Source organism: Octopus bimaculoides, chromosome 26, assembly GCF_046866305.1.
Source record: "Octopus bimaculoides isolate indiv1 chromosome 26, ASM4686630v1, whole genome shotgun sequence".
Taxonomy (NCBI): domain Eukaryota; kingdom Metazoa; phylum Mollusca; class Cephalopoda; order Octopoda; family Octopodidae; genus Octopus; species Octopus bimaculoides.
Window position 1 is genome coordinate 27,816,593 of NC_142953.1, and position 23,128 is coordinate 27,839,720.

General features: G+C 35.3%; 1 protein-coding gene across 2 annotated transcripts in view; it reads left to right on the top strand.

Annotated features, from left to right (window-relative positions):
• LOC106880590 (E3 ubiquitin-protein ligase MIB2) overlaps window positions 1–21,209 on the top strand; it is a 48,774-nt gene extending 27,565 nt beyond the window's left edge. For both annotated transcript variants that reach the window (XM_089342850.1, XM_089342851.1), the window contains 10 exons: window positions 1,121–1,262; window positions 5,591–5,724; window positions 6,528–6,676; window positions 8,788–8,944; window positions 10,340–10,494; window positions 13,480–13,606; window positions 16,770–16,979; window positions 19,238–19,410; window positions 20,055–20,251; window positions 20,688–21,209. In XM_089342850.1, the coding sequence (XP_089198976.1) occupies window positions 1,121–1,262; window positions 5,591–5,724; window positions 6,528–6,676; window positions 8,788–8,944; window positions 10,340–10,494; window positions 13,480–13,606; window positions 16,770–16,979; window positions 19,238–19,410; window positions 20,055–20,251; window positions 20,688–20,869 (1,626 nt within the window). In that variant the 3' untranslated portion in view covers window positions 20,870–21,209. The remainder of the gene's footprint in view (window positions 1–1,120; window positions 1,263–5,590; window positions 5,725–6,527; window positions 6,677–8,787; window positions 8,945–10,339; window positions 10,495–13,479; window positions 13,607–16,769; window positions 16,980–19,237; window positions 19,411–20,054; window positions 20,252–20,687) is intronic.
• Window positions 21,210–23,128: the final 1,919 nt, after the last annotated feature.

The following is a 23,128-nucleotide window of genomic DNA, read 5'->3' on the forward strand; positions in this document are numbered from 1 at the left end:
TGGAGCTTTACTTCTCCGAATATGTCAACGATAGTTTGATCAATTACGCTCGGGAAAATATTCCGTTGCAGATTATCCTCGATTTGAATGACATATTTCTGTCGATATTGAGATTCTGAAAATGGTAGTTGAGGGAAATCCAAAACAATCTGCACAAGAATTAGTAAAACAATTCAATCCAAGCATACTTCTACGATAACACACTTTCAAGGACAAAGAAACGTGCCTACATTTGGTCAGTGGATTTCTCATTATCTGATAGCTTCTCAGCTTAATTCAATGGTTGCCTTCTGCTTCTCATTGAAGAGTAAACTTGCTACCGAGCCTTACCTAGGTAGAAATATCACAAATGATGAAAAGTGGATTCCCTATAACCATATCACATAGTGAGCATCCAAAGGAAAACAAATACATCTCCAAACTTTGGTTCTGCGCGAAAATAGTTGTGCTCTGTTTAGTGGGAAAGGATGGTTATCGACTATCATGGTGTGTTAATACAGAGAAGTTTGAAGCATTGCACAAGAATTCGCAGATCATTGGTCAGCTGCAAAAAGTTGTTTCTCTTACACGATAAAGCAAGGCCGCATGTGTCTCAAATAACTCAGGAATAGACTACGGCACTAAATATGGAAGTTTACGCTTATCATGCTTACACTCCCAAACTTACTTTATCTACTGCTAATCATGGCAAGAAATTTTAAAGAAAAAGCAGATTCAAAATTATATTGATTGTTTCTTCGCTTCAGGATCAAACATTTGTGACATAGATGGGACTATGTTATTGATCGATAATGATGTTGATGGGAAATATCCTTTTCGTTAAATATATCAACTAAAACCAAAGCAGCATGTGATTTTATCATCTTGAAATACGATAAGAATGTTCTTAGATTACAAATTTGAGGTTTACACATGCAATTATTCAAACTATTGTTGAGGTGCAGTAGTACGACAAAATATAAGTCAAATTACACCAAGAGAAAGTCATATTAGTTCACAGTTCATTAATTGTGTAAAAAGAGGGGTATTGTTTTTTTTTAATTTGACCTGGGATTTTCTTGAATATTTAATTTATTTTTACCCCTTCATCACAAACTTTATACATTCATTTTGTTTGTAGATATTAGGAAAAACCGCTAGAGTAAAGCTAGTGTTACCAAACGGTGCTTTGCTTGTGTCGGTGTCTGGTAAAATGTGTTCCATCAACCCCAAATGCTGTAGAAAGGTATCGCGTAGTGTGGACGATAGTGAGAGCGACTCTGGTAAGTTTTTGTGATTTTACTATCATTCAAACACATAAACCGAATAACTTTTATTGGGAAAGATTCGGACGTATCAAACAATATTCCTTAGGCATTGATCCGTACTTCTCATGAATGGAAAGTTTTATAGATCAGAAAATTCTGAAATCCACAAGTTCACTACGAGGTCGGATGGGGTGACGAGGTGGTAGAAGTGCATAATGACTGTCGTCTGGTTTATTAGCTCAACTACCGCCAAAGTTAAGGCAAGGTAGAGCCATTAAGAAAGTATATAAGAAAGTCTATAAGTCTATAAAGTAAGCGTAGTATAGACATCACAAATTAAAGCTCAGGTGGATGAGAGCTGAAATGGCACCTCCTTCATCCAGGGCTAATGCCTCTAGCGTTGAAAGTTTGTTTCGAAAACGATACTTTTCGACCAGTACCAATGTAAAGTACAGGTATAGCTTTCATGTTGCACCTCTTCTAGCATATTATCTTTTGTGAGTTTTTTCAAAATATTAATTTACTTTTGGGCACATATATGATGTTAAAAGTTACGTGGATACTCAGATTTTTTTTTGTTTGAATATTTCTTGCAGTAATGATATTCCTTGGATCCCGCTACATGCTTAAATTCAAGAACTGAACTTTTCGGATCATGTCCACATGTCACAAAATACCTGTTACGGCTTTGCCCCACTCACCCAAGATGACGGCTACAATCCACATTTCTACTACGTTCTTGTACAAGCTTTCCCATATGTTTTAACTTCCATTAATTTAATTTTTAATTTTATACATATATTTTCCTTTTTAATTGTGTAAGTGTGTACGTGTGTGTATATGTATATGTATATATATATATATTATATGTATATATATGCGTGCGTTTGTATGTGTATATGTATGTATATGAGTGTAAGACTGTGCGTGTGTATATGCATATGTATGTATATGAGTGTAAGGCTGTGTCTGGTGCATATGTCGCCATGATTAATCGCTGACCAAAACATTCAATTTTTGTCTCCGTGTTTTTCTCCTTGTTTTCTCCGTATTCTTTCTGTTGAAGAGCGTAGCTCGAAACGTTAAAGACTTTCTGTATTCCCGAACGTTAAACTAATACATTCTGTTGTTGTCTACACCACCTGCCCTCGTCTGTTGTTGTTTTTTCGTAAATTCTCCCATATATATATATATATATATATATATATATTGATACAAGAATAAGGGCAGGGAATCGTCAATTAATAATAGAATTAATAATTAACAATTTTGCCAAGTAGTTCAGTATGAAAAAACCTTTATCGGTAAAACCATTTATCATCATAAATATACAGGGATTAGCATTGAGTTGCTTCTCCAACATACTGAAAATTTAGAAATAGCAGTCAAAGAACTACTGATTCTAAACTACAAATTTTTCTCTAAACGGATGGCGATATTTATGGCACACATAGAACAAAAAACCGGAGGGAAAGGCATAAACAAAACAAGTCTTTAGTTAATCGGATACGATCGTTTCGTGGTTAAGAGAATGAAAATTTCTCTATTCCAAATCTTCAGTCCGATATTCTGATAAATTTGAAAGTGTCTCTAAAAAAATTCACGGTAATTTTTGGCCATGCGACACCAAAAATATATATATATATATATATATATTGATAGATAGATAGATAGATAGATAGATAGATAGATAGATAGATAGATAGAAAGATAGACACAAACACACACATATATATATATGCATGTGTGTTGATACGTGTGTATGTATGAGTAAGTACATACATACATGTTTGTGTTGGTGTATGTGCATGTACGTATACATGTTTGTGTATGTACGCAAGTAGACGTTGTGAACGCAGGAGGCTTATGTGTATGTATTGTGAGAATATGGTTGCGTATATTTTTTATTGTTTTGTATTTCTTTCTCTGTCTGTTAGAGTAACTTCTATTCAACAGTTTTCATAGCATCTGTTGCCCATTATTAGCCGATGAGAATGCATCATAGCTCTTCGCTCCGACATTTGAAACACCGAGTACTATAATGACAACTTTATATAAAAAAATATACAAGGTAACAGGTACATTGAAAACATACAGATGTGAAGATTAATACACAAATACATTAGATATTAAAATATGTCGAAAATGTATATACATATATATATATATGTATGTGTGTGTGTATGCGCGCGCGCGCGTGTATATATATATATATATATATATATATATATATATATATATATATATATATATATAATAAATGTTCCGACTTTCAGAATAAAAATCAACTAATGAAATAAAATGAATGTTAAAAATCCGCTAAGAAAGTAAAGTGTAAAATATTAAGTATCCTACGGCCGTTTCTGGGGTTTTATTGCCCGTAAAAATAAAGGGTCTATATACCCATTACTGAGCAACGCCTTCTTCAGGGATGATATTGGTTGTGCAAGTTCACATTTAGTATAACAAATACGAAATGTGAACCTGCACAACCAGTATTATCAGTAATGGTTATATATATTTTGATTTGTGCAAGGATTCTCGTATTAAATTAGCACATTTTAAAATTTTCTTTTCGTATTCAAGTGACTGAAACAAGTAAAAGAATAATAGAATAAGAATATACATACACATACATATATATGTGTGCGTGTATGTATATATATATATATATATATATATATATATATATATATATATATATATATATATATATAAGAACGTTGTAGTTCGCTTGTAATATTGAAAAGGGGAAAAAGTGAGAAGTCAGAGTGCTTCTGGCAATGCGAAAGTCATGAAACCTGTATATTTAATGCATATAATGTATATCAGAAGAACCATCTGGGAAATATGCATAACTCGTAATTTTTCAGACTGTTCTTCTTCTGACGATGGGCCTTTGCACCTGACATATACAGGTTTTATATATAAGTTCCGTATTGTCAGAAGCTTCCTATTTTCTATGCTTTTGTTTTCATCTCCTTCTTTCCTCACCAATGCCTTTTGACCATTCTCCTCATTTTAATATACACATCTTTTCTCTCCTCACTATCTTCTTAATAGAGTATGCACCCTTTGGGCAAGTATGAAGATGAAAGCCTGCCTAGTACAGTTAGGTACCCTCCACAACTCCCTGTCTAAAACCATTCTCCAGGACACCTTTGAAAGAGAGAGAGAGAGCGCGCGCGCGCGCGAGAGAGAGAGAGAGAGAGAGAGAGAGAGAGAGAGAGAAAGAGAAAGAAAGAGAGTGAGTGAGAGAGAGCGAAAGAGAAACAGAGAGAAAATCTTGGTTTGACAACAGCTTGGACGGATTACAACATTGTGAACCCAATAATTTTAACTTTTATAGATGTATATACTTTTATAGATCTATATTTTAGTCTTGAGTTACGAAATGACTTATTTGAGGACTATGTTTAAGTTTCAAATGTAAACAAACTACTTTGAAGTTCATGTGATTACCGTTTAAAATTGAGCTCGTATTGAATGTATGTATGTATGTATGTATGTATGTATGTATGTATGTATGTATGTATGTATGCATATGTGTGTGTATACACTACTTATTTTCATTATATACGAGGTAGTATCAAAAGTTTCCCGAAATACTTATGTTTAATTTAAAAAAAGAACGATAACTTATATAACAAAGTTTTACCATAATTTCCTTCGAAATAGATACCTTGTGCGGCGATACTCCAGTGTTAGCTTTCCTGCCACCTTTGGAATCCAGCCTGGAAGTTGTTTTCCGTAAGCAAGTCGAGACCTTTCTGTGATTCGCTCTGGATCTCGACAACGGTGTTAAAACGGCGACCTTTGAGCTGCGTTTTCATCTTGAAGAAGAGACTGAAGCCAGGAGGTGCTAAATCTGGCGAATAGGGAGGTGAATAGGACGGATGCGGAAACAATACCATGTCGTTTTTTGGCGAGAAACTGACGAGTGGGGAGAATTTTCGGTGACAGGGTGCATTGTCGTCGGGAAGAAGCCAATTCTTCATGCTTCACAGATCCGGTCGTTTTTCCCAAGCATATTTCCCAAGTTTAACACAAAATTTCATGTTGGCTTTGTGTTCCCTGTCCTGACAAAATCATCGACTACTGCGTAGTCGTGATTACGAAAGTACAAATTTCTTAACTTGCAGAGTAAACACAGTGAGGTCTTTCTGTACCCTGACTCATTTCTAGCTCTCATTGGGCAGGGTGCTGCAAGCTGTTGGCGCGCTACAGAACTCGTCTGGGAACGTTTTGATGTCGCATCGTATTTTCCTAGTTTCAAACATTTTGCTTACATTCAGCTAGAAGTATTTACTTTAATAATTACACTTTCACGACTACTTCTCTAGAATCAGTGGATGACATGATGCAGCAGCTCTTTAATATGAGTTTTGGTGCCACAGTTCTGGATGGTTTCGTAAAGGAAGCTGCTAAAGGCCACACACGAAATGTTCGAGAATTCATCAAAAACCATCGAGATGAAGTAAGCTGCTATCTATATATCTTGCATATCAACTCTTCTTCTTCTTCTTCTTCTTCTTCTTACTCACTTCCTCCTCATTTTCTTTCATTTCTGCCTCCTTCTTCTCCGCTTCCTTGTCCTTGTCCTTGTCCACCACTTCCTCACCATCCTCCTCTTCCTCCCCCTTCTTCTTTTCCACTTCTCCCTCTTCGCTTACTCCTCCTCCCTTCCTCGCCTCATCTCCCCCTTCTTCCCGTTCCCCCTTGTCCTCCTTGTCCCCTTCTTACTTCTCCCGTTCGTTTCCCTTTTTTTGCTCCTTCTTTATTTAAGCCTGTTATTCAGACGATGAGGTTTAGCGCTGGTGACCTCTTGCCCTGATCCTCCTCTCAGAGTGGTGGAACTGATGAGCCTCATATGCTACCTGGACATTTGTCAGTGAACGAGAAACTAGAGCTGTCTGTTTCAGAGTTTCACTTCAAATCGAAATGGTTACCTACTTCAAGCCTACTACTCGGCACTGAAGGACAAGTGATTTCTACCTTGTCATGCGTACGAAATTTGGACAATTCCTGTTTCCTGATGGTAGATTTAACACGTTGCCTAGATAAACAGTGCTACATGGCCCTTGGGGTCCTTTAAAACTGCCAATCCTATTATATGCATCCCTCTAGTCTGAGAATATTCTGTGCTTCGGACCGCTCGTAATCATCTAATGCCTCTCTTTTGTTTGTTTGCCTTTCTCTGCTCTGTTCTCTCAATCTTCCTACTTCAATTTTAATTACTGTCAGTACATCTTCTGACTGTCTCTCTCGCTCTCACCACAGATTGATAAAAAATGTTCTGGTAAAACAGCCTTACAAGTTGCCAGTTATAAGGGTCATAAAGACATTGTATTGATGCTTCTCGAGGCCGGGGCTGACTTAGAACTACAAGATGACGATGGGGATACAGCACTAAATTTCTCTGCGATTGGGTATGTTTCTTTTTACAGTATCTTCCGAGTATCTCAAAATGTTTCAGATTAAATTTTGCATACCATTTTTTGTTTTTTCTTAATTATTTCGTATTATTATTATTATTATTATTATTATTATTATTATTATTATTATTATTATTATTATTAATCTTTGTTACAGTTACTTGCTGAGACACACCCAGGGTCTTGGGGCGAGTAAAGGTTAAGAGATGTTACAATATGACTGAATGCTTGAGAAGGGGTGGTAGTGAAATATCTCCATGTAATACAACACAGACATGTAAACGGATAGGGTTTTTCTAAGGATGTGGGCAGTACTTATCAGCACAATCATTTGGGTTTCTCTGATACATGGTTCTCCTGGGATCTTATCTAGATGTTTCTGACATCCCTTCTTCCGTATGCTGTCAGGGCCGTCCTCCAATTCGCCATACTTTTTCTAACCAATCGCGTAACATTCGATTCAATACCAAATAGGTTCATACATTCCATAATCAAAGAGTGTGGGACCATATCGTACCCCTTACGATAGTCGATCCATGACATGGCTAAGTTACTTTTCCTCCTCTTGTAGTCTCTCAGTATAGTTTTGTCTATCAGGAGCTGATTTGCACTCTTCTGCAACTCTTCTGCTCATGTGGCAGGACTCCATTTTTCTCCAGATGTTCGTACATTGACTCTGCGAGTATTCCAGTCAATAATTTCCACATAAGTGGCAAATAGGATATCGGCCTTTAATTGTCTACCGTATTGCCTTTTTCGATGTTTAAAAGGCACAGCACAGTTTTGTTGGCATCATGTCTGTGAGTGTTTCTGCTCCTCACTTTATTATCCCGAGCGTTCCTAAGATAACAGTCATCATAGTACAGTTCTATATTTAAGAGATGAGGAATTATTTACATTATTTACATTTGTCGGATATTTATCTTCATCTTGTTTGTTGTTAACACAACGTTTCGGCTGATATACCCTCCAGCCTTCGTCAGGTGTCTTGGGGAAATTTCGAACCTGGGTTCTCATTCCTAACGATGTTACTATTATTATATTATTATTAACCCCAAGGTTCCGAGTTAGATTCACGGCAGCGACCTGATTAATAATAGTAATAATAATAATAATAATAATAATAATAATAATAATAATAATAATAATAATAATAATAATAATAATAATAATATAATAATAATAGTAACATCGTTAGGAATGAGAACCCAGGTTCGAAATTTCCCCAAGACACCTGACGAAGGCTGGAGGGTATATCAGCCGAAAGGTTGTGTTAACAACAAACAAGATGAGGATAAATATCCGACAAATGTAAATAATGTAAATAATGTAGTCATCATAGTAGTTTTCATATTCCACATTTTGGCAATCTTCAGACTGAGCTCTTTATACATTTGTATCTTATTCAGATCTTTATCCGCGACGCTGTTGCTGGGGATAGTTATATGAATTAGGGACAAGGTTTATCAATATGGCTTTTTACTGTTCTAACTGGGTGATTTGCTTTCATAATTCTATCAGTGAGAATTATAAAATCTTAGAAAATGGTTGATAATGATTGGTCTCGAGTTCCGAAGACACTTCATTTTCTGCTTTTAACTCAGCAATTTGCAACCACTGATAGTAGAAAGGATTATCATCATTAAGGCGGCAAGCTAGCAGAAGAGTAAACATGTCGAACAAAATGCCGAGCAGTATTTCTTCCGGCACTTCACGTTCTAAGTTCAAACACCACCAAGGTAAACTTTGCCTGTCAACCTAACAAGGTCGATAAAAAAATCTATCAGTAAAACATTAGCTTCGCTGTAATCGATTTCTATCTCCCTTGAATATTCTTAGCCTTGCGCTAAAATTAAAGAGAATCATTATTGCTTAAAGTAATCTGTCGTCTTCTTTTGTTGCTGTTTTCCTTTTTGTCATGAATATGATCACGACTCTCATCATCATCACCATCATCATCATCATCATCATAACACCATTACTGCCATCCCCATTACCCCATCACAACTATCACCGCCATCACCATCACTATCGTGTTTCAATGTAAAAATTTGTTCTTTTCATTAATCTCAATTTGTGTCCTTTTCACTTTTTTAAAATTCTAGTGGAGAAACAGAAATAATGGAACTGCTTCTGTCAAAGGGAGCCAAAACTAACGCCTTAAACAAGAATCGCCATACTGCACTTCACATAGCAGTGAACAAAGAGTCTGTCAAGTGCGTCCGGATATTAGTTAAGCATTCAGCTCCGATTAATATTCAGGTTAGTTAATATCAGCAAGTATCCAGAAAGGGTCCTTCTTTCCACGACTCGCACCAACGGGCAAAAGCATATTAAAATTTTGTGGGCCGATTTTAATTGATGGTTCCATGATGATGATGATGATGGTGAGGATGACGTCGACGACGGTATACATATGCGTGCGTGTGTGTGTATGTGTGTGTGTGTATGCGTGTGTGTGCGTGCGCACATGTCTGGGTATGTGTGATATATATGTGTGCAATTTACATATATATATATATATATATAATATATATATATATATATATATATATACATAGGGATGTATGTATGCAATATATACACATACATACACACACTCTCCTTCTGTCTGTCTGTCTGTCTCTCTCTCTCTCTCTCTCTCACACACACACACACACACACACACACACATACACACACACACACACACACATATATATATAAAAAGATAGATTAAATATTGAGATATTCTATTGACATTCAATAATTTATTTCTATTATAATATTACATTAAATACTATATAAATAATTATAAAAACTGTAAAAGGCCAACAAATTCTTTCGATTTATACATATTTCTATTTTTTATGATATACATAATCACAGTTCAATTATATATGAGTCACTTATATATAATTGAACTGTGATTATATATATCAGGAAAAAGAAATATATATAAGTCGAAAGAATTTGTTGACCTTTTACGGTTTTTATAATTATTTATATAATATTATGTTTTGTTTTATGTTATATAATGTAATATTGTAATATATATAAATTCTTGAGTGTCAAGAGAATATCTCAATATTTAATCTATCTTTATTATTGAATTATATCAATACTTATATGGTATCCAACTGAAGTGCCAGTGAACTGGATGTTTAACACACCCCTTTGAAGGATTTCTTTTCCTCAGTTTGTTACTTCATATATGTGTGTGTGTGTGTGCGTGTGTTAAATAAAATAAGATAATAAGGCCAAGACAATTTGATATTCTTAGGACATTTATAAATGGAAACGTAGTCTTATAGCTGTTTCAGGGAAATAAATGATATCCCATCATCAGAGACAAGTTAAAAGAGCTTCACCAGAAGGAATTAGTACAGTTCATTGTTTTTAGAAGTTATTCTGGAGAGGGAGAGATAAACAAGAAATTAGATATAATGTAGAAAGTATAAAAGGAAAATAGAAAAATAAAAATACATGTTGGATGTTAAAGTTGCAGTTCTGTTATTCAAGAAATGTGTTGTGTAGAATGGGTAAGGCGGATTCTTGTCTATCATGTGTAAAGTTCGATAAGAATTCTTATTGGACTTTACACGTCATGGACAAGAAGCCTCTTGTGGCAAAATTTAAGACCCTTATTATTATTATTATTATTGTAATTATTTCCAGGATTCCTTAGGGGACACTGCTTTACATGATGCAATCCGCAAAGAGAACGAAGAAATCATTGATATGTTAATCAGTGACTCCAGGATTGATTTCAAGATACGTAACAAGCGTGGTTTCAATACGTTACACTATGCAGCAATCAGGGGAAATAATTTGTAAGTAACTTTTTCATTTATTTTTCCTCTTGGCATTGAACAAATTTTATCATCAAGGATCTTCCAATAGTTTTTCTCAACGTTTTTTGTTCAGGTATACTGCATTTGGGGTACAATATCCAACGTCGTTCCTCCCTTTTTGCCCTCATCAATTAGACATATAATCGAATGTAGTCTGGCCATCGCAAACCATCAACCCATGTGCTTTCAGATTGCTGTATCTAAGAAAATATTCTCTAATACTATTCAAGCATATTATTATATTTAGGCAAGGCAGTATGGTGCGATTTAAAGGACATTTAGCAGCTAATTCATAAAGACTGATGAAGGAAGTAGAGGAATATTAGGTGCCCACATGGCATTCTTGAATCAGTAGGGTTATTCAGTAGGGTAACACGGTCACGGCATTTTTTGGAGCTAGGATATCTCTCACACAAATCAAATCTGTATTGTTGTAATTATGAAGAAGATGACGAAAGATTTCAGCCACCAAATCATCGACAGGATCAGCTGAATTACATATTAGATTGAGTGTAAGAAACTGTTCTTCATCAGTTACAACTCACCCTTCACCGAGTTTCAAAAGCTACTCTGCAAATAGTCCAGCTGATTGGTCTCTTGAAAACCTCGATCTTATACTTGTCCAAAGTTGAAGTGTTTCACATGGTGCTATAATACAGAAGACATTATTGAAACATTGATGTCATCCACTTTTGTTCCTCTTGGAATAACTGGTAGTGTTTGTGGGAGGTCTCCTGACAATAATACTGTGACATTTCCCATCATGGAATTACAATTTCTAATGTCTCATAATGTTCTGACCACAGCTTCAAAAACTTTTCCGTGAGCCATAGTACATGGCGCACATGCTGCTTGAAATCTTCAGCAAGATCATTTCTAAACTTATTCCACAGTTCAACAGGATCACTTACTTCATAATCTTTGAGAATAATTGCAAAACGACCTCTTAAACACTTTCGTGTTTTTGATGTTGAAGTTTTTTCCAAGCAAACATAACTTCAACCACGCTTCTCCATAAAATTGATGTTCGGTTTCAGATGCACGTCGAGCTTTCTTTCTTTGTCAGTCATCTGCAAGCTGTGCGTGTCTCTCACCTTCGATTTCTGCTGCACGTCATGTTGATATTTTCTGTTTCCCTGTCAAGTTCTGTCTGTGTGTGTCGTACGTCTCGCTTTACCGTCGGACTCTCTCTGCATATCTGAAAGAATTTTGTATATTTATATCTGAACCGACAAGCTAGAAATATAGCTATATCATATAGAACAATAGCTCTACCGAATCTAGGTGACTGTGTGATGAGACTGAAAAGGCTACGTGTCAAGTGGAACACGCATTTGTCACGGTTCTTTTTGAGGTTTGAATTGGCCCTACGCCCAAGGAGAATTGAAAGATTCAGTTTCGAATCTGAAACAGGGTCAGAAAATTCCTACAATTTTTGCTGCCTTTACTTTCATTGTTACTGATAAAAAAAAAACAATCCAGGTCACTCATCATGTGAGTGAAGTTGCGATGGCGCTGAAAAGGCCACAGGTCAGATGAGACATCCATTTCTCACGGTTCCTTTTGACGTTTGAATAAATCGTGTGCCCAAAAAGAATTGAAAGATTCAGTTTCAAATCTGAACCAGGGTGAAACTACTAGAGATTTGCTGTCTTTACTTGAATTTTGACGGACAAACAAACAGATAGAAATTCAATTTTATATATATAGATATATGTAAATATACACACGCTTACACATACACACACGCACGCACACATACACACACATATAATACATATACCGAGAAAATGTGAGAAGTATGTCGATAAATTTAGAATAAAAGCAGGAAAGTATAGATTTCACATAGAATTCATAATTATGTGTAGTTACATATAAAATCTATGCCTTTTCTACTTTTTATTGCAGATATGTTTCGCTCAGCACACTTTTCAGCCAGCCGATATCTGTAAATACATGCAAGTTAATTTCATTAGAATTTACTGCATTGTAATAACGTATTAGAATTTAACGATGTTATCAATTGAAGTTTTAAATTCTATAGCTATAACTTATGACCTCTATATATCAATTGGCTATTTATACAAGGAGTTACTGAAAGGGGAACGCTAAAGGGGAACGCTATTTATACAAGGGGTTAGCTTAAAGGGGAACGCTAAAGGCCTGGTCGGAGGCCCAACCAAGTTCTTTTACGAGACTTAGAAAAGCTGAAGGACCGCTGCAATACGTGTGTGAATCTGAGAGGGAAATATATTGGATAAAATCATAATCAACTGATCCTCCTGCATTTTCTTTTACCAAAAGCCAGAAACCTTTCAGCACCCCCATATGTGTATGTGTGTGTGTGTGTGTGTGTGTGTGTGTGTGTGTGTGTGTGTGTGTGTGTGCTTGTTGCTCATCATCTAACTCACTTATACTTCTTATATTAAAACCGATAGTGGAGGCGCAATGGCCCAGTGGTTAGGGCAGCGGACTCGCGGTCATAGGATCGCGGTTTCGATTCCCAGAACGGGCGTTGTGAGTGTTTATTGAGCGAAAACACCTAAAGTGCCACGAGGCTCCGGCAGGGGATGGTGGTGAACCCTGCTGTACTCTTCCACCACAAATTTCTCTCACTCTTACTTCCTGTTTCTGTTGTGCCTGTAATTCAAAGGGTCAGCCTTGTCACACTCTGTCACGCTGAATATCCCCGAGGACTATTTTAAGGGTACACGTGTCTGTGGAGTGCTCAGCCACTTGCACGTTAATTTCACGAGCAGGCTGTTCTGTTGATCGGACCAATTGGAACCCTCAACATCGTAAGCGACGGAGTGCCAACAACAATAAAATCGATAACACAAAGTTACCTTTTTTTCACCATATCTATTTCTTGTACACTCGTTATAACTCTATACGTTAAATACTTCAAATCTAAATTATTCTTCTAATGATACTTTTATCTCGATTATTTTCACCATTCTTCAGTGCAACTGTAAGTATTCTGCAAAAATGCCAAGACATTGTCAATGTTAAGAAAGATGATGGATTTACTGCATTACACCTTGCTGCTTTGAATGGACACCGAGAAGTTGCTAATACACTCCTCTCAGTGGTAAGTGATAGTTTTAGAATCTTTCTGTTAAACTTTATTTTATTTAAGTATAAATCAAACATTGACGTTAATTTATGAGCCTAATAACCATGCAGTCGCGTAAGTTGAGTTCTTAGTGGAACCTGGACAAGTAAATTACAAAGAGACAGCGCTAAGCAGTGGTAAATAAAATTGTAATGTTACTATCAGTCCAAATATGCTTGATGCACGTTCGAACTGGGAAAAGCTACTCACTGCATTTTGTCACGGATATATATATATATATATATATATATATATATATACATTCCGTGCCAAAACGCAATGAGTAGCTGGCTCCCCAGTTTCAAAGTGTCTCAATTATATTTGGACTGATAATAATCTGGATAAGTAATCAACACACATTATCGTTGACTTCACGAAGCACATTTCTAAAGGTTCTCCAATCCTTAGCATCAGTTACATAGCTATTGCTAAGAGAGAACTTACTGCAACATGGGATCCGAACTATAAAGCTATATAACTAAATGAAGGGCAGCAATATCCTTAGTTTTGTTTTATTAAGATCATTATTTTTCAAACTATTAATTTCATCTTTACAATGTATATTCACAGAATATTTACACTGAATTTCGATTTCTGGACGTGATCAGATTTGTTAACTATGGATGCATACTTAATTCCAGATTCGACTGAAGAACAAATTGTGGAATTGTTACTTTAAGACATTCCTAAGTAAGATTCTGAATTCAGGTATCAATTTGATAGCTTGCTCTGACAAGAAACCTTGATATCTATAGATTGACAGGTATTTAAGAAGTTCGATCAGGCATATACTGATTCAGGAGATGTATTAAATTTAACAGCCAGAAACAGATACACTGACGGGCTTCCACACAGTTTCCGTCTACCAAATATCCGTCTGTCCTTTCAAGTGTTTTCTGCTATAATTTTAGCTCGAAGTTATAGCAGGAGATACTTGTTCAGGCTACAATGCTGCCAGACAGAAACTAAAAAAGGGGAGATAAGTTACGTCTGTAGAAAATTTACTGAAATTTAGTTACGTTCAATAAATATATTCCTTAAATAATCTAAATTGCACACAGTTTATCAGTATTATTAATTTAATGAATAAAGTAGGGAACTGGTCAGATCGTTAAATCGTGGATAAAATGTCCAATGCTAATTTTTCTGCTTCTTTACATTTTTAAGTTGCTATCCTGCTGAGGTCAAGTTTGCCTATCATTCCGTCGTGATCGACTAAAATAAAATACCTGTCAAGTGCTTCAGTTGATGATACCAATAGTTACAGGCCTTGTACCCAAATCATAAACAGTAATTAATTTGATCAACAAGAAAAGGTGGCAAGCTAGTGGAATTATTAGAATGGCGGAAAAATACCTTGTAGTATTTCTTCCGGATAATAACACTTCAAATCCTACCAAAGATAAATTGACCCTTATCCCTCCAGTCTGTATGATATATAAGCATAAATGAAGAACTAGCGTCGATGTAGCGACTAATCCCTCCCCTCCAAACGACTAATCCTTGCGGACCGAATTTGCTTATTCTCTTAAACTCAGATAATCGTTTCTTCGAATGATCGTCTTTCTTCTTAGGAAAGATCATACTTTGATTTTTACCAAACAAATGAATGAGCGAACTACAAGTTCAGTCTTACCCTTGATGTTTGAAACCAAATTATGTCTGTAGTATAGGCACATGTGTACACACACAGACACACAAGCACACAAAACACACAGACACACACAAACAAACACATACACACACAGAAGCACGTAGACACAAATATACGCCACCTCATCGCTCAATAACCTATTAAGCATTTCCATCACTAGCAAATATATACGATTACAATACATTTCCACACAAGTGATTCATAACATGAAACAAAATCTCTCCCCATTTGTTCAGGCTTCTGCTGAAGTGCACCAATCAGCTTCATTGAAAAGAGACCCTTACCCTCATAGTCATTTACTCGATAAGAATGAATAGATATAGTCTAATTCAACCAAGCACATTGGAATCAAGGACTTAATTTCATGTAGTTATCTTCCCCCTTTTCTTTTCAGCGTTGCTAACAATTACAGCTATTTGCTTTTAATCGTTGTTTTCTTTCTGCAACTGAAGGGATATTCAATTAAGCCATTTGCGTTATTTCCCTTGGTTCGTTTTATATTTTATTCTATATTTTCCTCAGGATACTTTTAAAGAGAAATTTGGCTGCTATTTCTAGTAGATCGTACATATTCTCTGATTGTTTTTTTCCCCCCAGTAACTGATTTGTTGCTCGGTTTCTCATGTTTGATTGGTTCATCTGTAAAGAAGAGAAAATCTATTTCGTGCTTAATTTACTCATAGAAATAATAATTACAGTTCAACTATATAATTATTAAAATATGATTCATATTTAATTTCTTATTTCGTACTTAATAACAAAAAAGTGAAAGAGTTAAACGAAGGTGAAAATTTCGTAAACATGCTCCCCCCACCAATTTCTTCCTTCACTTCCCTAAACTTCCTTACTCCAACACTAACTCTATCACCACTATCGCCACCCCCACGAGCACCACCATCGTCACCACTACCACAATTACTACGAACGCCATTAATACCTCCAACATCACCATCACCACCACCACCACCATCATCGTCATCATCACCATCAGTACATTCACAACATCATTATCACCAATACTTTTACTATCACTCACACCATCATCATGGCCACCACAATCAAAACCACCTCCTTCACAAACACCACCATCACGATTACTACTACTACTACAACGACTACATTCACAGTCCTCTTCACCGCTATCTCTATTCTCCACCACCCACCAGCACCATCATCACCGTCACCATCGTCAACACCACCACCTCCATCGTCAGCCTCATCAGTACCACCATCACCACCATTTCCTTCACCGTCACTATCATCAAATTATTATCATCATTCCAAGAAACCCTTTATACCCCACATCCTCATCATCACCACCACCGTCACTCTCTACGCTACCACTATCAGCAACACTATCCTTGCCATAATTATCCCTGTCACTATCCTCATCACCATACTCCACCACTACTAACAAAAACACCACCATCATTATCATCACCAATGCCACTTATTGCCAATAATATGCCTGTCTTTGTTTTTTAGGGGCGTGCAGAGATAAACATTAAAAACAGTAGTGGACAGACGCCGTTGTTTCTGGCTGCGACGCAGGGCCATATCGGTCTAATTGAATTATTGATATTAAAAGGGGCTGAAGTCAATGTCGAAGATGAAGATGGAAATATCTGCTTACATTTGGCGGTCTCAAGGCAAAATGTCAGCATTAGTAAAGATGATTTAAAGATAATAGAAAACGTAAGTGACATTTAAATTTTATTCATGCATGTCGGTATGTGTCTGAAAACATTTTATTCATGCATGTCGGTATGTGTCTGAAAACATTTTATTCATGCATGTCGGTATGTGTCTGAAAACATGTCTATATGTGTGGGACTGAAAAGATAACGATAAAACTGAATATATTACTGGAAGGGGAAGGATAGTAGTGGATTACTGAACAGATAGAGTTTGAACGGAACAGAGAGAGTTGGGACAGAACAGATAGCAATGGGACTGAAGAGCAAGATATGAGACTGAGCAGATAAAGTTGGGATTGATCAGACAGTGTTGAGACTAGAGAGATGGAAGAATGAACAAACAGAAGTCTGAACCGAGATTTATTGAACTGATCAGTTGTATGATTATCTAACTGAATGTATCGTGATTTGTTTAAGGAAGGGTTTTAGGAGGATGTACATAACCCTTCCTAGCTATATCAGAGATGACTTGGATATGTTAAATCACTTCCCAAAGAAAGTCAAGGAAGAAACAATCATGGTCTCATTTGACGTGATTAATTTATACACCAGTATACCTCATAATTATGAACTAGAGGCAATTCAGTTCTGACTGGACCAATTCCCGGAAGAAATCCCAAACAGGATCAGTAAAGAATTCATAACTAAATCGGTTGAATTCATCTTACGAAACAACCACTTCATGTTTGACAATGCATTTTACCGACATAAATCCGGAATTGCTATGGGCACTAGGGCAGCTCCAATCATTGCGAACCTAAAAATAGGTTACTTGGAAGTAATAATATACCAGGAATCTTTATCTACCTTTGGAAACCCCCTTTCCCAATACATAAAAGAAAATTAGAAAAGATTCCTGGACGACTTTCATAATCTGGAATGAAAACACAGATAAACTCCTGAAATTCAAAAGACTATTGAACAGCGTCAACCCAAACATACAGTTCACAATGAAATACAACCAAAAGGAGCTCCCATTCTTACTCTTTTACTCTTTTACTTGTTTCAGCCATCTGACTGCGGCCATGTTGGGGCCATGCTGGGGCACCGCCTTTTGCTTGGATATACTAATTAAAAAAGTAAACTTAAAAATAGAAACGGACATATTTTACAAAACCACAGACGCCAAACAATATCTACTATTTGATTCATGCCACCCAAGACACACCAAAACAAACATCCTCTTCAACCTTGCAAGAAGGATATGCACAATAGTGTCAGAACAAAATACCAGAGACATTAGACTACATAGAGTCCACGGGATTATCGCTCAGACGCAGATGCACTCTGCATCGCCAGCAGATTGCATTCCCTGAGTACAGAATGATACCCTTTAGTGAACATATTGAGAAATGCGCAAAACAAATGCTACCACAATTTATAATCTTTCCATTCTATCAATGTGCCATTGGGACACCGACACAAATTAGATTAAATAAAGAAAATTTCTTCATTGAAAAATATAAGCCGAAACTTAACCATTGCTAACACTTTTAAATAAGGAAACTAACATCATAGAAAAAATATAAAGCAAAACCTAACCACTTGTAACATTCTACTCCTTCTAAACCAAATCATGTTAAATTAATCAAAATCTATCATCCCCAACATTTTTGATTATCTCCCTTATACCTGATTACCTTCCCCTATCTAGAAATCCATATTTTACGCCGTAGCGAAGACATGTTACGATACAGGTACAGAAATTTGAAATGAGAATACGAAACCGGTTATATCTCCAAAAACAATGTTTCTATACTCAAAATTCTATAACATTTTTCTAACATAACGATTTCAATATATACTTTAACCATATAACACAAACCTTCTGTAGTTTTTCACTCTTATTTATCTTTTATACATCCAACCACGTGCTTTCACATACCAACTCTCTCACCTATATATATATATATATATATATATATATATATATATATATATACACTTATTCTGAGTTCTGTTTTCCTGTTTGCATCACCAATATATATATATATATATATATATATATATATATATATATATATATATATATATATGTATGTATGTATGTATGTATATATATATGTATGTATGTATGTATGTATATATATATGTATATGTATGTATATATATATATATATGTATATATATATATATATATATATATATATATGTATATATATATATATATATATATATATATATACATGTGTGTATGTGTGTGTGTGTTATTTACTTTCACTAAGTTTTTCTTTACTATTTCTCTTGCATATACAGATTAGATCTCAGCTTGGATTAGATGAAAGTGAACGCGCTGAGGTGGTCATAGCCTGCTATTTAGTACATAAAGGTGCAAACCCTTATTATAAAAACCGTCAAGATGTTATGCCTTTGGACATCATGAGTGATCAATCATTGATAGAGAAGCTGGTGAAAGTCGCCTCATTGTCGTAAGTATGCGAGGACATTCGTAAAATAAACTTATTGCCTCTTGTTTAAATTTTGAAGATAAAACCGCAAATTCCGCTTTTATTTTTTGAGTACTTTGTGAAAACGGGAATGACATCTGAGATTATTAGGAAGAAGAAATGAAATGACTTTCAATCAGAAATCTGATTTTGGGAGACATTTCGTTTGTGTTAAAGCAATAATCGATTTTTTAAATATAAATCTTAATTTTATATATCAGCTAGTTACATCCTCATTACACATCCTTAACTGTGGCACAGACACTCTAAGCTCTTAACTTCCACATAGACATCAACATCTTTGTACTTAGTAGGTTCTCCAACCAATGACCTTTCGTTGCTATCCATCACATATACACACACTAGGCAAGTGACCATTTACAGTCCAGATCTCATCGTTTAAGATCAATCAGAGTTTTATAGCACACACTTTTACATGCCAAAACTTCAATATACGCTAATATTTCTATAAGGATTTTTTTCACATGACATTTTGATATTCATTTATATACAATGTGTGAAATATTTATATAAACCACAATATTTAATATTGGAATAAGTTTTATCCATTGGTCAGCTTTAGTAAATATTCTTTTCTTAACTGATTACTTTTTTTTCTTCCGTAGAACGGAACAACCATGTGGAGCACAAATTGAAGAACGAAGAAGTAATAATAAAGATTGTATGTTGTGTTCTAATAAACAGGCTACTGTACTGTTCCAGCCTTGCTGTCACGTGTTGATCTGTGAACACTGCAACGTAAGAGTTCCGGTTAAACATTGCTTGCAGTGTAAAGTGCTTATAGCTGACAAAATTACTATTCGTAAGCCATATTTTTTTAATGCATACATTATCTGTTTGATTCTCCGTCTGTTAATATGTCTCTTTTATCTGTTTGTTGTTTGATTTTTCTACTTATCAATCTGTTAATCTTGTTGCCAAATTGTTTCTCCACAAATATTTAAAAACCAATCTTTAATTAATTTATATCAAGTTGTGTTATGCAGACGATCTCCAAAGAGAATAAAATTGTGCTAAATTAGAACTTCATAAGTAAGACTAAACCCTTCTAGATGGCGATCCACTATGGCCCCAGCCCAGTGAATGAAACATGTAAAATATAAAAGAATATTTTTCTTTCTTTCTTAATACCTATCTTTTCTTCTGAAAGTATTGTATGCAAACGAATACTTTTGTATATATTTACCTACGATGTCCATTCAGGTGTGTCGACGTTTATTGTATATTTTGCATTCCAGATGATCCTCAGCAAAAAAGAATTGAAGAGTTGGAAGAAAGGGTTACATGTCCGATTTGCATGGACAGGCCTCGTAATATGGCGTTTGAATGTGGTCACACCGTTTGCAAAGAGTGTGGAGAGAGTTTGAAGGAGTGCCACATGTGCTCTAAACCAATTCAGAAAAAACTCAATCTGTACTAGCTTGACATGCTTAGCTTTCATGAGGGGAAGACTAACATTTTAAACTTAATTTGCTTGTCCATTAATATAAAATTAACAAGTTACTAATCTTACCTGAATATTCATTTTTAGATAAATACATTTCCAATATAAATCATAAACGTGCTTTCTGAAGATTTAGTATTATAATCTATTTTTCCTAATTAAACGTGTAAATGACGTAACTAAATCATCTATTAACAAACTCTCTCTTTTGTTGCTTTTGTTTAATCTCTCTGTATGTACTCGAATAATGTCTTGAAGTATAATGTGCTCTGTTCGCAGTTTTCTCTTTTGATGAATAAAAGTGTACATGGGACTAGTTAAATGGTTTGTATTTTAATTCAGCCACAGTATATAATTATATATATGATCATATATGAGTGTGTATAAATGTGGAGTTGCATATATACATACATACATGCATGCTTGCATGCATAAATACGTGTATGCATGTATGCAAATATACATGTTTGTATGCATGCATGTATGTACGTATATGTATGTATGTGTATATGTATGTATGCATTATGCAGGACAATCACAGATGCTAAGATTTTGTAAGAAGAAAGTGCTTAGAATATAAAAAGAAAAGCAAGTTAGAAAACTGAAAAGTGAAAAATGTACAGTGTGAGGGCGAGAGTTGGCTTCTAATAAATACTCAAGCTGTCGCCATAAGATAAAATTTTAGTCAGAAATAAGAGACGTAGTTGTGGATAAGTTATGTGTAGAAAAATAAATGAAATAATGAGGAGGAGAGAGGGAGGAATAAAATAGATAAAATAAATGAGACAGAAAGTGAGAGAGAGAGAGGGGGAGAAGAGAGAGAGGGAATGAAGAAAGAGAAGGAACAGTTAGAAAGGGTAAGTCATCAAAGGATATTAATTGATCTTTTTTATAGGGGTTGGACTTCAAAGATTCCCTGTTTAGGAAAGTAAATTTGTGCTCTATCCTATTCTTGGATAACGAAAGATTAATTTTCTAAACGTGGTATAACGTATCGGTTAAAAATGCATGAAATCCAAAAACTTGATACAGAGTTGCATAACAAAGTGTTCCAATAACCACAAGCGTATACCTAAAATTACACACCGGTTCACATTAGATCAACCAGATTGTTTTCAATTTCTGTTGATATCGACTGGATTACTGATATTTCCGCTGCAGGTTTTCGTTTCTAACTAATTACATCACGTTTATTGGGCAGTCCCACAAAGACTTTGACAGGAGCATTCATCCAGTATTTCTTCAAATTAAGGGCGAGCATTCTGCCTACATTTAATATTGCTTCAGGAACTATATCATTCCTTATGATTAGATTTTATTGTCACAACATTTTCCGGACAGCTTTTTTAGTAATGAAGGAGCCTACTTTTGTGTTACATCTAAAGCTTTCATCGGTTGCCACATATAAGAGTATACGTGTATACCAGTCTTTTTTCTGCAACTGGTATATCGTTAGTATGTGTTCCAGTACTTTAAAAGTATACGCTTAAATGTGTGAGATGAAATAATGGTTGCTGTTTCAATATTTACCCGGTTTATCTATGATAAGGTTATTCTATTCTATTCTGATAACGTAGCCGTTCAAGACATTTTGCTGGGAAGCAGGAAACATTCTGGTTGTTATTTTGTTGCAGTTGAGCATTCAAACATTCCTACCTGTAGTATCTAACCTTGTCAGTCAACTTATACTGACTGATGTGCCCTAAGTTCATTATTTTATTTGCCACGTATATGCAGAATTGTTCTATGAATGCACAAAAATTATAGATGCTGTTGGAAGAACATGACGTGACATTCAAAGGAGCTAAAAGTTTCATATTATAGTTTATCGCTTTCATTTTTAACATTTAATGCTTTGCACACCATCTAGAGCCAAGACATATAGCGAAAGTATTTGTATAATTGTTGCACCTATCAAGCCAGTCCAAAAGGTAAGCTCATTAACCTGGCGTAAATAATTAGTATAGTTATTAAACACATTTTTGTTTTAAGATTAGTTTAGCCACGCAATTTTATTTAACTATGGCGAAATTGTAACTCCTTTCATAACTCTTTGGAATTTGAGAAAATTATATTTTGTATTCTTCAGTTGCGCACAGGCACCTTTGATATTTAACAAGAAATTTTGAAAAGTTACCTAGGCAAATTCTACAGCAAAAAGTATGCATTCTGAATCAAAATAAAGTTGACAAACCTTACTAAACAAATTTAATTAGACTTGACATATATTGCATT